Source organism: Anabas testudineus, chromosome 4 (assembly GCF_900324465.2).
Source record: "Anabas testudineus chromosome 4, fAnaTes1.2, whole genome shotgun sequence".
In the NCBI taxonomy this organism is placed as follows: Eukaryota; Metazoa; Chordata; class Actinopteri; order Anabantiformes; family Anabantidae; genus Anabas; species Anabas testudineus.
Window position 1 is genome coordinate 10,696,376 of NC_046613.1, and position 15,789 is coordinate 10,712,164.

Below are 15,789 nucleotides of genomic sequence, written 5' to 3' on the forward strand. Positions count from 1 at the left end.
GCAGCATTTAATTTAGGGAAAATAGAACCAGTGATGTGTTGATGCAACTGTAAGTGGTGTTAACACACAGATTTTACAGGGAACCCCTAGCCAATTATACCATATTACTTTCCATTAGCATAAATATATTTTAGAATTTTAAACTGGTTAAAATTTATTTCACTGGGGACATGTTATAAAAATCTGGTTTGAGACATTAGAACTTTCTGGAAAAAAACAAATGCCACGTTTAGATTTTGCTTTGAACTTAGATGTGCTTTAACTTGAAACCATAAATAGGCTTTATTCCATTCTGTACATGAAAACCTAATTGAACTGTGATCAGGTGTCTGCTGTTGATTTTAGAGTGTGTGGTCATGTGTAAAGATATCAGTAGACCTGCAGCCTGTGATCACATGTTTGGTGGCGTGGTTAGTTATAGTGTAAGTTATCAGTGTTGAAACATAATCATCATGATGCAGTGAAGAAGACACATGAACAAAACACCACTGCTGCATATTAAAAACATCAAATAGAAATAGGAAGAGTTCCCACGCCGGGTCAGCGTCGCTCTGAACTGACACACTGCCACACTTTCCCACGCACGCGAGAGCCTCCTTAAAGCGCGCGAGGGGAGGGGGGGAGGAGGCGCGCGTCAGCTCACGGGGCACGAGGCGGGCGGACCGCGGAGTGACGATCATGTGTAGTCCACGCGCCGAAAGTAGGTTAGTTGAACGAGGCGAGAGGAGGCGACGAGCCGCTGCCCGGTAGGTGAACGATCCCAGCAGCATCTCTCCGACACCGACAGCAGCGCCTCCACCCAAGAGCCATCCACAAGGATCGGTGCTTGGCGAAGAACATCCAGCGAAGCCATATGAGGAGTCGCTGTTGTGACACTTTTTCAGCTGCTCCGCTTTGGTTTGGAGCGAAGAAGTTCGCGTCCGCTTCGCCGCCGCCCGGCTCCATTCCCACCTGGAGTTTTATGACTCGAAGAGTAAAACTACACTAGACTTCACCGCAGACATGAGAGGTGAGTGTGTGGACGCTCGCCCATTCGTCAGCCTGTTGTTTTATTATTGTTTGTTTATTCATTTCGACAAGCGACCCCGCCGGGTGGTCGACGCAAAGTTTGGAGCTCGCTGCGGTGGAGGCACCGCGTCAGGTCCGAAGTGCGTAGGCTGCGGGCGCGCACTAGCTTTAAGACCAGGTTGCACCCCGCGGAGGAAAATCAGTGTCCAGCGTGTGTCCGTGTGCACAGTCAAAACAAGTTTTTAAGCTTAATGGGCGCACGAAAGAATATTAAAAGGTGCATATTGTTATTTTAATTCCACATGAGTGTTATTATTTTAATTAGAAAATGACTCAAGGGGGTAAAACAACAAGCAGCGTCGCTGCAGAGCTGCTGGTTTCTCTATTGAGCGACTCTCGTTATGTAAGAGACACAGGGCGGGGGGGGGGGCAGAGGCTGACACGCCGCACGAAATCTGTCGACTGAGACTTTTTAGTGCATTCAGTTCTCCGTTTTATGTTTTGTTGTTGTTAGACTTTTCTGTCTTTAATGTGATCTATCACCCTGTCTTGCCACTTAATTTATCCTTTAGCATTGTGGAGGTTACTGTGTATCATGTGTATCATTTGTATCATTGTGTGTCATGTCCTTCCTAAAAGCCGTGTTTCACTGTACTGTTAGTGTTGCGTTCATGTGCCAGCGTGTTTTTGTTTTCAGCTTTAGCGGCACGGCGGACAGTGTGAGGATGGGGGGGTGTGGGACACACAAACACAGAGCAGGTGCTCCATTGACCTAGATCTGTCATTTAAATCAGTTGTCAGGGGGGTCTATCTTGATCTTGGTCTTCTTGAAGATACTGCAGATATGAGCGGATGTACGTAATGCACTTTGCGAATGTGCATGCAAATGTGCTTGTATTACTTTAACTCGCAAAAAATAAAAAAACAAGTTTTGTGACCAAAAATGTGTTCGAAATGGCAAAGGAAGATCTGTGGATGTGCATTTTTACTTTACTTATATTTTATATTGGATGTCAGAGCAGTGCATGGCGAGCAGGATATGGGCACAGCAAGACTAGATTTAACCGTGAAGCACAGCAGGGTTCAGTTAAGCTCAGTTTCCTCTGTCAGCTAAGGTTACATTCAACAGCCAGTGTTTGTCACTCCAGTGCAGTTGTCAGTCTGATTTAGTAAAAAATACCATGTTATTTACAATGTCACAGCCAATCTTTAGCTGAATATACTACATGAAGAAAGATGTGTAAGCAGTGGGATCATTTCCTGAATCAGCTCGACACCGTTGTTGATCTGAATTATTCTAATTAAAACTGTTGCAGAAACAAGCTAGTCAGGTATGATGTAATATACAGTAACAAGAAAATTAATGGCACTGTTTGCAACTTCCTGTTTTTTTTTTTTTTTGGTTTGTTTGTTAAATTGCAAAAATGGGTCATGAAATGTCACATGATATGACCAATATCAACAAACAATATTTCTAAGCTGATAAATCCCAGTCAGGATCTTTCATGTGTTTATTGAACACAAAACCAATTAAGAGTGATGCTGGAAAAAGTAATGGCAAATAAATGTGGCACTGATTGGGCTACCCCTAGCAGCAATAATCTCCAAGTGCTTCTTGTAGCTTGGATTAAACCAGGAGGAACCATGGCCCATTCTAGTGGTAAGATCGCCACGCTCCATGTGGAAGACAGGGGGTTCAAATCCCGGCTGTGGTCTACCTCCAGAAGGGGTCCTTAGGCAAGACCTCCTTATGCTAACTCTACACAGACATTCTGACTTTATCCTGATAAACTTGGGAATTAATTTTCCCTTCCATGATGGCAAGGAGTCCAGGTCCAGAAAAATGATGACGCCCCTCCATCGTACCTCACTGTTTAATTTCATTGATTGGACTTCAGGTTTGCTAATACCTAACTCCAGTCGATATTTAGTGACATCTGAAGCCTGTCTCACTTACTATTTTCACCAGCAATCAGCATGTTTGGTGAGTGTTTTAATAACACATTAAGAATCATAACTCTTTGTTTTATCAGTTTAGAAATATTGTGTTTGTTGATATATGTCTATGAAGATCAGATAATCTAATAACTAATTTATGCAGGAAACTAGGGAACTGAAAACAGTGCCATTACTTTTACTTACGACTGTAATTTATTTAACAAATGGCCATAAAATACTTTTAGATTTTATATGTCTGTGTGCTGATGGTGTGCAGAGTTTAATCCCTATGTGTTGGATCTCAGATCAGGATCAAAGGTACAGTAGCAGTAAAGAAGAAAGGCTGCTCGTTCTCTCTCCAGAGACACTACTGTGCTGAACCCAGGCTCAAAACCACTATCTGTTGAATGTGTAGCCTCGGGGAAGTTCACAGTGAGCTCAAGTATGTGTCAAGGTGCCCTTTTTCTTTGAGAACTGCTTGCTAGGATTCTACTCTTCTTATCTGAAGTTATAACTCAAAGAAGAATGCATGGATCTAGGCCTTTTTGGATGCTATGACTACAGTTCCTTTTGCTACACAAAAATGCACACAAAAAATATATTATGCATTTGTTTAGGCTGAGTGATATCAGCGTAAGTTTGATAGCCTCTATCTATTGTCCAAGTAGCGTCAAGTGACATCTAAAGAGACGTAAAAAGGGTTTAATTCAAGGTCTGCTGCAAGGTCCTACGTTTTCCTGTGGTTTGGAGCATAATGTAGAATTACTGTGCGCTGAGTTCCTCGGTCTGGTTTTACTTAGGTTGCAGAGGCCCACAGGGATTAGCTTAGGGCTGCATAAACAACGTGTCAAGTGAATGCACTTTTCTCATCAATGGTGAGGGATTAAATAGGTGTAGAGTGTGAGTCCTGGGCTCTTGGCAGGTACAGTGCTGTTGTTATGCATGTGAATATTTATTATAAAAGAAAGTAGGGAAAGGTGTATAAACCTGACAAGGTTACATCACAAGATGTAATTTTTATCAAAACATCAAGTTTACATGCTGTTGTGATGTAATCCATATTATTAAATAAAGTCATTTATCAAATAGAGAAAACGAAAAGAAAACTATTTTTGTATATTCTGTGGTTTGGCCGACAACTATACTGCTGAACTAGGTCAGATTTACATAAGTTACAATGAATATTCTGTTCTTCAAGTTTGTCGTGCAAATGTTGTATAATGTTTATTATATTAATTTTCTTAACACATCCATGTTTTTGACTAAAGTGTGTGTTTTAAAACACAATTTTGTAGAATACTGATCCTAGTCAATGTTACTTTATAGCACTAAAACAATTCAGTTGTGGCTACAGTTAAGAGCCATGCATGATTCAGGCCTTTGCAATGGATACTAATACCTCTCATTCCACTACTGTTGCATCGGCCTAGTAATTAACTAAAACCGCAGTGAATTTTTAAAGAGTTTGTGGTTAGTGTCATGACATATTATACAATCTGCATCCTGTAGGTAGGTCAGTGGGACAAAAGGAAAAAAAAAAAAACAGCTACTGTTCACATTCAGCTGGTTAGAAAACAGGTTTCTGTTTTGGGAGATACATTATGTGTAAAGAGAGGATGACAGAGAGCAGGAAGTTATATTTATTAAAATATATAATATATCGTCACTGCGCCAGCCTCTCTACGGTGACCTAATAGTATAGTACAGTATGTTGCACATTAAATCATAGTTTGTATGTCTTTCCTACCATATAGGGCCCCAGAAGCCCACATTAATGAAGGTTAAGCATACAGTATGTCAGGTAAATGTAAAGTGCAAGGTAAATAGGACCTTAGACTCTGTTTGATTAGCTGAGATGAGAGTTCAAAGTCTCTTTAGCTCAGCGTCTGACACCCTCACTGACTGTTATAAAGGAGTATTCAAGTTAGGTGAAATTGCATTATGTCTAAAACGAAGAAACTTTTGGATTTGAACAAAGCATAGGCTGTGTTTTCCTTATTTAAAGGAGTCTTAGAATAAAGATCTGTGTGAACTCTGATAAGCTTAAGGGACAATGCTGAAACACAAATTATCAAAATAAATAGCACACTGGAGTATTTTAGCTCTTAGAAACCAGTATAATAGCTGAACTACATGCTGTTATTTACACTAAACAGTGCACACTTAACTGCCATGTTCTGAATTGTGCAACATTTATTTGACCATGACACAAGAAATCTCTTAGTAGCCAACTGCACCAGAGTAAAAATAGTTTTATGGCCTAGCTCAAACACAGCTGAAATTTCACTCAAATACTTGACATGCTGCAACAAGTGGGAAGCTACTATTAGCTACATCTGTTGCCCCTGCTGCAGATTACTGTACTAGATGTTTTTGGAAAACATTTCCAGATGTTGTGGAAGTTCCAGTTTGACCTTGCCATTTTGAACTGTTCATTAATCCTTCAGTAATCAAACCTTACACTGTTTTCCTTTCACCCCCTTTACTTAAAGACTGAGTCAGATTGGGTTGCATCTTAAATTTTGCACAAAAAAAAAAAAAAAAAAAAGATTGCGTTCCTTCTAAGATTGCTGCCAGAAACGCCTCCCACTTTGTTGAGCAGGGAAACTGTGTCAGTGGAGCAGCTCCCGCTCTCTGGGCCTGACTGTGCCGCTCAGCTGACTGGCGGGTGAGGCGGCAAGTCACAGACAAAGCCTCTCGCTCAGCAGCCAATGGGAGTGCGGGAAGGTGAGGGAGGATCATCAGTGTTGCCAGGACAACCACCTTTGAATGAGTGTGTTAGTGGAATGCAGCCAGACATCCGTTATATAACAGGGTGGAGGGCGGGGGTGAGGAGCTGGAGCGAAAGAGGGAGCCGCAGAGAAAGGGATTTTTCCCATTGCACTTTATTTATTTTTATCCTGCCGCTGTGGCCAGCAGAAATCTTCCCAAACGGGACACTCAAAATACCGCATATCATCTGCAATGCACAAAAAAAGTGTTTGTAGACAGAATTTTCCCCATGTCATGATTTTTACTTTAATGCCACTCACTAGCCTCTTTTGCTTTGCCTTAGTGTGTGACTCATTTCTCCCCCCACACACCATGACTCATGTGATTGTTTGGTTGTGAGTAGTTTATGAAAGGGCCTTTAGAAAACAGCAATCTTCTGAAGAGTTGTGAAGGCTGGTTAAAGCTTTACAGGTTTCCTAATACCCTGTGTGACCCAACAGAAGTGATTTAGGGGTAGTTTGGCACACCCTGCAGCTTGAGCAGAATCAAATTTTGCACACAGTCCACACAGTAACAGCCAGTTGCACTTGTGTTGTGGGTTACAATTGTGGGTCTTGGAGGGTTTAGCACAGCAGTGTACCTTTGTTAACCTGCTAACATTTTGTTAATCCTGGAGGAGGAGTGGCAGTGCAAGAGAGAGCTGTGAAACTTTATAACCCCAGGCTGCAGCTAATGCAATTGACCTGCTATTCTGAGCTTGAGGAGGCCCAGTCTACTTAGAAGAACATAATAAAAGGAACAGGCTGTTCAAAGTGAAGAAAGATCGGGCTCCCACAGTGAACACAATATCTTTAATCAATACACAGTTCTGTTTGTATTCTTGAAACTTCCCTTGTTCCCTCAAAATCCTGAACGATTCAGGAAAAGTCTTTATAGTCATTATTATTAGTCATATTTCATCTCGTAATGCACAGCCAGGTGACATTTGACTTTCATGAAATAACTTTCATGTGAACATCCCAGACAGCCTGCAACAGGCAGTGTCACATGCAAGGTGATTATTATCTCATTCAAGTCCAGTTTAAGAAAAAATAAAAGAAAAACATTTGTGTAAATATTGATTTAATGTAGTATACAGCAGACTTAATTTGATATGACAGGTGTTAAATTGACAATAAAAAGAGTCAGCATGATAGGCCTAAAAAGCAAATGTTGAATGTTCCTGTAAGTGGCACAAGCATGTCACTATAATATAATGCCTCTGGACAGTGGCCAAATACATGTTTGCTTTTTACATAACGGTGGGCTGGGTTTTCTATACTTATTCACATTTCTGGCTATTGCATGCCAACTGCAGTGTTTACAGTCTCCTGTAAATCAGTGTAGGAGTTTAGACCTGCAAAGTCTTGTAAAAATGATGAAATATTTGCTCACTTATTTTGTGTAGTTTAATAAACTATACAATTAAATTACAAAAGTCAACTGCATTGGTCTGTCATCATGCAATGATACCAGATAGTATTTAAGCCTATTTAAAAAAAAAAAAAATACTTGAAAGTATTTGTAACTGTTAACATCTTAACATATTTCTCTCCAGCTCAAATAGAGGTGATACCGTGTAAAATCTGTGGGGACAAATCATCAGGAATTCACTACGGTGTCATCACCTGTGAAGGCTGCAAGGTGAGCTATTAAACCATATCCATCTTCATTAGATAGTCAAATTGATAGAAGGTGGTGCAATGGTGTGCAACAAACATTTAATTGCTGCTTCTTTTTCACTAATTTATATTTTGTGTGTCTTTGTCTGCAGGGTTTCTTTCGGCGAAGCCAGCAGAACAATGCCATGTACTCCTGCTCACGACAGAGAAACTGTCTAATTGACCGAACCAACCGTAACCGCTGTCAGCACTGCAGGCTGCAAAAGTGTCTCGCTCTTGGCATGAGCCGTGATGGTGAGACCAGCTACTCAATTTATTTTTAATTAACTTACTTTCCACCTCTCACTTAGGCTGTACCTTCTTGAATGTTTAATTTTTGTCCTCACTACGCTTCTGTTACAGCGGTAAAGTTTGGTCGAATGTCCAAAAAGCAGCGTGACAGCCTGTATGCAGAGGTCCAGAAACATCAGCAGTCCCACGAGTGTGTGGGGGCCGGTGCCCGCGAGGAGAATAGCGACATAGTGGACCACGGCCGCACCTACAGAAGAGGCTCCAGCACCACGCTCAGTGATCTAGACGATATTACCATGCTGCCAGAAGGCCTTTTTTTTGACCTGCCGTTGACACCAGAGGATGGTGGAGAGTACTGTAATCTGGATGTGCTGGGAGGCAGCGCAGGCAGCAGCTCCTCCTCTCAGAGTTCACCAGAACAGACCAACTTGGACTTTGTAGAAGGCAACCACAGCATCAAGCACGAGTACCAGCTTATGCACAAATCTGGACTCTTCTCACATGCTATCCTCAACCCGCTACCTGAAGGCTGCTCCCTTCTTGAGATAGGTCAGAATAAGTATAGAAAATGCTGAAATCAGTTTGAATTTAACAAAGCCCTTACAACAACATATCAAACGATGACTTCCAAAATATACTGCATACATCCCATTTAGTGTGATTGTTATAAATGAAAATGGTGATCGAAGGTGATTTTTTGAGAAAATTGACCAATGTTTGCCTTTGTTTAGAACATATAACTCAGAGTGTGGTGAAGTCCCATATTGAGACGAGCCAGCACAGCACAGAGGAGCTGAAGAGAATGGCGTGGACCTTGTATAGCCCAGAGGAGACACGCTCATACCAGACTAAGGTATGTGAGACATTTCATTTCCACTGGCACATGATAGTAGAACCTCATATATTCACATTACAAAAACTGAGACCCAGAAAATCCCCATTATCTGCATGGATGTTTGAAATGTATTTGACTAATATGTATTATTTAGAGGTTAGCTATATGAACAAATGACTAGAGCAATCACACAGTAAAAACATATATCTGTGATGTTCTGTTGTTTTCTTATACAAGGTTCAGAGAGGAATATTTTCAATGTTAAATATTCCATATATATCAACAATAAAATAAGAGAAATTTCCTAAAACAAAGAGACAGGTTCATTTTTACAGTTAAGTTTGTAAATCCAAACATTTTTATCACACATACATTTCCTTGTCTGTTTTCTCTTGCACAAGCCAAGGATAAAGATTGGAGGGCACAGTTCTAATAGAGATAGAGAAAATATAATCAAACATCCTGCAGGACATAACATCTTTTGCAGAAATCCAATCACATAACCAGACAATCACAAGTCACTAGTAGGAGTATGAGCATTTTGTGTTGCGTTTAGACCCTTGACTAATAGTGTTTCCTAAAATATAATCACAGTATCTCACCAATACACAGCACTAGTCACTGGAGAATAATTGAATATGACATGTTTAATGCCTCTCAGAGGTCAGAGTCCTCATAAAAGCCTTTCTATGTGTTACTTTGTCTTCCAGTCAGCCGAAGTGATGTGGCAGCAATGTGCCATTCACATCACCAATGCAATCCAGTATGTGGTAGAGTTTGCCAAGCGCATCTCAGGCTTCATGGACCTCTGTCAGAACGATCAGATTATCCTCCTCAAAGCAGGTCAGTGCATGACACAGTGCATATACTGTGCCTCCAGCAAAAAAGCTAGGTTACAATGTGTATGTTCATAATTTTCCTTTAAGCATATATCACTACCACAGACAGCTGTTGTCATCTGAGATCTAAATTGTATAGATCACATCAGTTTTCAAATAACCTGTGCAGTCAGAGTTACTTGAAAAGCTACATAGTGGTTCTGTTTCTGAATAATGGGTAGCATTGTTTTAATCACGCAGCTTCTCTGATTGTCATACAGTAAAAGTCTTTGACCTATGAATCATCAAGCTCTATGTAACATGTACTTCTCCATAACAATATAACAGTTGGAAGATTAGATTTATGGTTTTGAGGGGCAGCCAAGGTATTTTCTTCCGCATCTGTAAGTAGAGGAACCTGAGGAGATTTTTTTTGTCTTAAATTCTGAGACCAACAGTTGTTTCATTGTAAACTTGCTTCTAAGATGTTGTGTATGTGTGTGTTTACAGGCTGTATGGATGTTCTTCTGATCCGTATGTGTCGGGCCTACAACCCCATTAATAATACTTTTCTCTTTGATGGAAAGTTTGCCACTAATCAACTTTTCAAAGCTCTTGGTGAGTCAACATAGTCTCTCTCTCCCTTTCATACGCATCATGAAAAAGATTTAGCACTTATTTTGCAACGTTTTATCTTTATATTATATCATCTTTGTAAATGATAATAGCCAGAAAGTTTCTGTTTTGATGACAACAATTTTTCTCCTCCTTTCTAGGCTGTGATGACCTTGTGAACGCAGTGTTTGACTTGGCTAAAAGCCTGAGTCGTATACAGATGTCTGAAGAGGAGATGGCTCTCTTTGCTGCTGCTGTGCTACTCTCTCCAGGTAAGATAAAGTTTCTCTACATAAATACTTCTTTATGGGGGAGGTTTATATATGGAGTTCTGCATCAGACCTGCAAATTTACTGTTATTCAAACTGAAATTAAATTGACGAAATAAAGCTTTATATGCCAGTACATTTCACACATTTACTGTATTACAAGCTCCATAACTTAAAAAGTTTACTAAAGTGTCTCAAAGGAAATGAAGGCCATGAGAAATATTTATTAGTATGGCCAAAGTTTGCAGAATAAATTTGACGCTCAGCAGCTGAATAAGTTCATCTGGCGCCAGTGCACCAGAAAAATGGGGATAATTATATATAATTATACTGTATTTGTTTATTATATATGTTATGAGTTGTTTGTTTACTAGCAACAGAATATACGTCACAAACCTGTAACCTCAGGTAAATTACCCAACACCATTCCTCCAGACTTTCAAATAGTTTCATTAAAATAAATGTATGTAGTTATGCATGTGATATAATTTTTTATTTAATATTTCAGTAGACAACTTTAACCAATTAAAACCAATCTTTCTGGTAACTTATTTTGTAGAATATGATTTTTTATTAGTTATCTGTTCTGAGCAGCTCCCATTATTCAGATTGTTTTATGCAATTAGCATAATGCAGAGCCAATGTTTACCAACTCTGCCTGTTTCTTGTTTTTGTTCCTATGTAATAAAGCAGAAGAAATTTGTTTGTTTGACAAGTTTTATGTGCTTAAAATTTGCTTAATATCAGTACAATATTCACAACACACATACATACATAGTTCAGTATAGTACTGGCGTAAACAAGACATGACGATGAATTTTATTCAGTCTTTTTGTTTTTTCAAATTTTCCACAGTTAGTGGTCACAGTTCTTTACAGCAGAATAAGAAAATGAGCTAACACAATTTGACACACAATTTTTGGCAGCATCCCTTCTTGAATGCTAGAGTTTCAAAATCAAACTGCAATAATAATATAACTCTACTATGACTAAAATACTTATCTTTAGTTAAGTTTTATGTGTATGCACTGTATAGCCAGTGGCTGACTCATCATAGTATACAGCTCAACTTTCACAGTTGTTTTACTCTAGAAATTGGTACATTACGAATCTCCCTGAGTACAGTTTAAAATTTCCAAAATGACAACATTAACGACACCATCTCATTTCTATGCTTTCCCTCAGACCGACCCTGGCTCACAGATGTCCAGAAGATACAGAAGTTGCAAGAGAAAGTCTATGTGTCTCTGCAGCGCTGTCTACAAAAAGAAGGAGCACCAGAAGAGAAACTAGCTAAGGTACCAAGTCTGCTGCACTCATGTGCAAGTTTAACAGTTATTTATTGTATTATTATTGTGTAAAGTACTGTATTAATTACATTCTTTACCCCTTTTTGCATGTCCAATCTAGATGGTGTCTAAGCTTCCAGTTATGAAGTCAATTTGCAACCTTCACATTGACAAACTGGAGTTTTTCCGTCTGGTTCATCCTGAGACAGCGTATACGTTTCCTCCTCTCTATAGGGAGATTTTTGGCAGTGAAATCACCTTCCCAGATTCAACAGAGGGCTAGCACTGTCTAGTTAAATAGCATGATTCAAATAGAAACTTTGAGGTGTAGGGAGGCTGAGATAGAAATGTGGCAACCAGCTGGGGCATACCAACCAGCAGCTCAATGACAATCCTACATGCTACACTTTAGGGTTAGGAACCAATCCTCTCACCTCTGAACTCCCACCCATGTGGAGTGGCTAACACTGCCCTGCAAGCCAGTCCTTTCAGCTTCAGCGTAACACTACAGGAACTGTTGCTGGGTTATAGTGCATGTTACCTCTTTTTTAGGGAGTTTAAGAAATAGTTTAAGAGCTTATATAATTTATATTAATATTTCTTCTATAAGAAGACTTTGAACCTCTCATCAGGTTGAATTCCTTTCTAATATAAATTTGAATTTTACCCAGTTCCTGTAAGCTATTGTTGAATGTACCCCCTTTCCCTTAACCGTTCAGCACAGCCCTAGGCTTGATATAGAATGTACCTACTTAAAATCCTCACTCACATTGTGGAGCCTGGCAGTAATGATGCCTGTTGTCAGTCCAGTAACAGTTTGTTGTTTTTGGTGGCACTCTTATTTTGAAGTTCTGAAACATAAGAACAAACTGTTTAAAGGGACCATGATCAAACTCAGACAGATTTGTTTTGTTTTTTTTTTCTTTCAAAACTGTGTGAAACATGGGCAACCGTGCACCTACAAACTCTTGCACACAGAGCAAAAAATATAGCACTTACACTGATCTTTATAGGTATTCTTACTAGCACACCCTCAAACACAGATGTAGGTGAGCTCTTTATTTTTTTAGTACAATCAGTGACCTCAGTCCTAATACCTTTTCCCTTTATAAATGCCACTTAGAGACAGAGAGTAAGAGAGTTACAGAGGTATTGTAAACTTATACTGTATATACAGTAGCATTAAGCACCAAGATTAAGTAGTGAATTCATTCAGAGGGTAATGTGCTTATGCTCAGGTTTCGCAAACAGATACTGCCTGCTCAAATATTTGGGCCTGAAAAGATACTTTAGTAGTATATTAATACTTAAGAGTCCTTGTCACAACTCTTGGCACAAGATTTTACGGGTTTGAACTCAAAGTGCCATCTGTGAATATTATTAAACCAGTCAGAAAGGTTAGAAGCCCCTCTCTAGTTGCAGATAAGCCACATGAACAAGGTTGGGTAGTCGATCACTGTGGGGTTATCATTGGAGGAACATCTGGAACTGTCACACCTTAGTTCCCCTCTGCAGAAGAGTGCTATCACTATAACGTCTCACATTGTCTCTACCAGAACAGTCAAAAGACTTTGGGAGTAAATAAAAAAAGTTGTGAACTGTGGCTGCATTTCCATCCATGAGCCATGGATGAGGAGCAAAGCAGAGAGACTGCCATGACTGAGAGGGGATTCACTGACTGCACTAACTCTCAATACTTAGTTTTGGACACTTTGTTGTTCACGGGCAGCAAAGATGTTCTGATTGGAGAATTAAATCCTCTGTTCCTTTTCCCCACTCCCTTACTACCTCACCCTCTCCAAACACTACATGGCACAACAAAGGGTTGACAGAGCCAGCTACCCCCCTGAGTTAGTATTTCTGTACTAGAGAGAGCGTTTTTATAAATATTGCAATTGGTGAAATTTAAAGGCCAGTTATAACGAAGCTGTATTAAAATATGTTATTTCGCTCTCAAACTGGACAGAAGTAAAAGCGAGCTGAAATGCTAGATCTATGTAAACTGAGGACGTCCTCTCTGAATGCTTTTCTGTCATTTGAGAACAGTTCAGGCCCCTAGGTCCAGGCCGTCCTACATAGATACAGATCTATCTGAGTCTCTGGAGACGCATGAGGGTGTGACCAGATGAAACCTTTATCTACAAAGTAGAGGATCATATTATAAGAGATACATTTTCTTTGAGAAACTACCAGAAAAGAATGGTTTTATTATAAGAAAACACTGTTGTGTTTTTTAAAATTGTCTGCTATTACTATCATTTTAAGACAATCACATGACATATGTTGGATGTTTAATTAGTATTTTAGTCAGGTCTACTTTGCACTGCAGGGACAGTGCTCTTCACCATTAATAATGTCATCTCACAGAGTATAAAGGATGTAATCTTTCTTTGGGTACGTACAAATGTAGCATGGTGTGCTTGTGCAATACTGTCTTTGTTCTCAGTGCGTTGGGCCTTGTATTACAGTAAATAATGTCATAAGCACTCCAGCACAGTTAACAGCACAACAAAACAATGTTATTTAGAATATAACATACCAAACACACAGCCAACTACTACCTAGGTTAGCTAACAGCTGACGTGGTCTGACGACACTTGCAGATTGTAATAAAGTGCAATACTTTGTGTTCAAGAATGTCAGACATGCCTAGTTCAAAGGATTCAGTACAGAGTACTTTTACAGTTTTTGTAGGCCTAAAATCTGTCCAGGGGACAGTACTGACTATCTGCACTTACATTTCCATATAGAGTTACTCAGGGAGATAGCTGGGCTCTCTGTCCTACAGTGTCTGCAGTTAGTCTAGCTGGCAAGACACCTTGCACCAACATAGAAGACCTTAAAACCTTGATCACTGTGTACAGTACATGTTCTTGTGAATGTTTGATTATAGAAGTATCAAAGATTTTACCCCTGTCTAATATGATTATTGCAAGACTATTGAGTTTGAGTCGTAGTTGAAATAGGACATTTTGGAAAAAGTAAATATAGTAAAAAATATATTAAAAAATGGATCATTATCTCTGAATCTTGTGTTTGTTTTGTTGTGATCTTTTTGTTTCTTAATTTTTATCCTCACACGTACTGTTTTTTTCTCATCAGCTTAGTGTCCTTTTTGTCTTGCAGAGATGTTAATTCTATTTTTTTTAAAGAGCATTTTTAAAGATGTCTCCCTAAAGGTTTCTCTTTTGTCATGATCCTTCTGTTTATATCTTCACTCTATTTTACAATTATTATTATTATTATCAAATAAATATAGATTTTAATAAGAAATAATTTATGATATGTCATGGATGTAAAAAGAGGTTTTAACACAGTCAAGTGTTATTGCACAATGGTGATACAATATGTGGATTTAAGAATGTAATAAAAGTCTTTTTACAATTTAAGGATTCTGTGTCTTTACCTTTTTGCACCCAGTATCTACACAAACAAACCAATAATGTTGATTTTATACAATACTCAGATAAAACATTTATTACATCATTAAATAAACTTTGTTGTTTTAGCTAACCTTTCTCTCTAACTCTGTCTAACTGTGGTAATTTAAATGGCATACTAGGTATCAGTAAATAATAAACATCTTTTAGCTGTTTCATACTGTAGATATCGACTTTTAATTAATTTTTATAACATTTATAACAACATGCATTCACACTGTAAAATCTAACTGTACTAATTACTACTGAAGGCTGATGTCAGTTTCATTTTTGCACTGCTGTTCCATATATCAAAATGGAGTCTATCTAGGTTTGCCTTCTGCACTTTGTCACTCAGCCTTTCTGATAGCCCGTGTTTTTGTCATTTGAGGCAATATACAGTATCGTTCAAAGGACTGGGGTCACTTAAAAAAGAAAATATAAGAACAATTGATTTTACAATTAAAAGAAAAGGTTGATCAGAAATACAGTGTAGATATTATTAGTGTTATAAATGACGTCTCACCAACCCCAAATGTTTGAATTGTAGTGATAATGTAGGTTAAGAAGATGCCCTGCATTGTGAGCATTCACATTGAACACAGTGAAGGGTTGTCTGTCTCCGTATGTCGGCCCTGCACTGGACTGATGACCTGTCTAGGGTGTACGCCGCCTGTCGCCTGATGACAGCTGGGACAGACTCCAGTGACCCTTGAGTGGACAAGCAGTTAAGGAAATGGATGAATGGATGGATATGTACCATGACCCACAACATAAATTAACAAATGACAGTTGGCCCTGGATTATTCTTATTTCAGTGTCCTGTCTTTAAGAGAACTGTGCCAAAGTAAAATTTTAATACAATTTAACTTTTATGTGCAAATCTAGGACCATGTAGCTTCCAGTGTAGAAAGCCTGCTGGCACTGTGTGGAT

The 15,789-nt window shown here is 39.1% G+C and overlaps 1 protein-coding gene across 1 annotated transcript; it reads left to right on the forward strand.

Annotated features, from left to right (window-relative positions):
* Positions 1-634: 634 nt before the first annotated feature.
* On the forward strand, positions 635-14,825 carry rorca (RAR-related orphan receptor C a). Its single transcript, XM_026345873.1, has 10 exons — positions 635-1,009; positions 7,256-7,341; positions 7,472-7,613; positions 7,722-8,159; positions 8,342-8,463; positions 9,156-9,288; positions 9,774-9,881; positions 10,040-10,150; positions 11,333-11,445; positions 11,558-14,825. The coding sequence occupies exons 1-10, from the start codon at positions 1,003-1,005 to the stop codon at positions 11,717-11,719; spliced, it is 1,422 nt and encodes a 473-aa protein (XP_026201658.1). The 5' UTR covers positions 635-1,002; the 3' UTR covers positions 11,720-14,825.
* Positions 14,826-15,789: the final 964 nt, after the last annotated feature.

Bases quoted from the DNA above. Each gene is read 5' to 3' on its own strand.
- rorca (XM_026345873.1), top strand. The intron at 9,289-9,773 runs GTCAGTGCATGA...GTGTGTTTACAG, and splicing joins GATTATCCTCCTCAAAGCAG to GCTGTATGGATGTTCTTCTG. The intron at 10,151-11,332 runs GTAAGATAAAGT...GCTTTCCCTCAG, and splicing joins TGCTGTGCTACTCTCTCCAG to ACCGACCCTGGCTCACAGAT.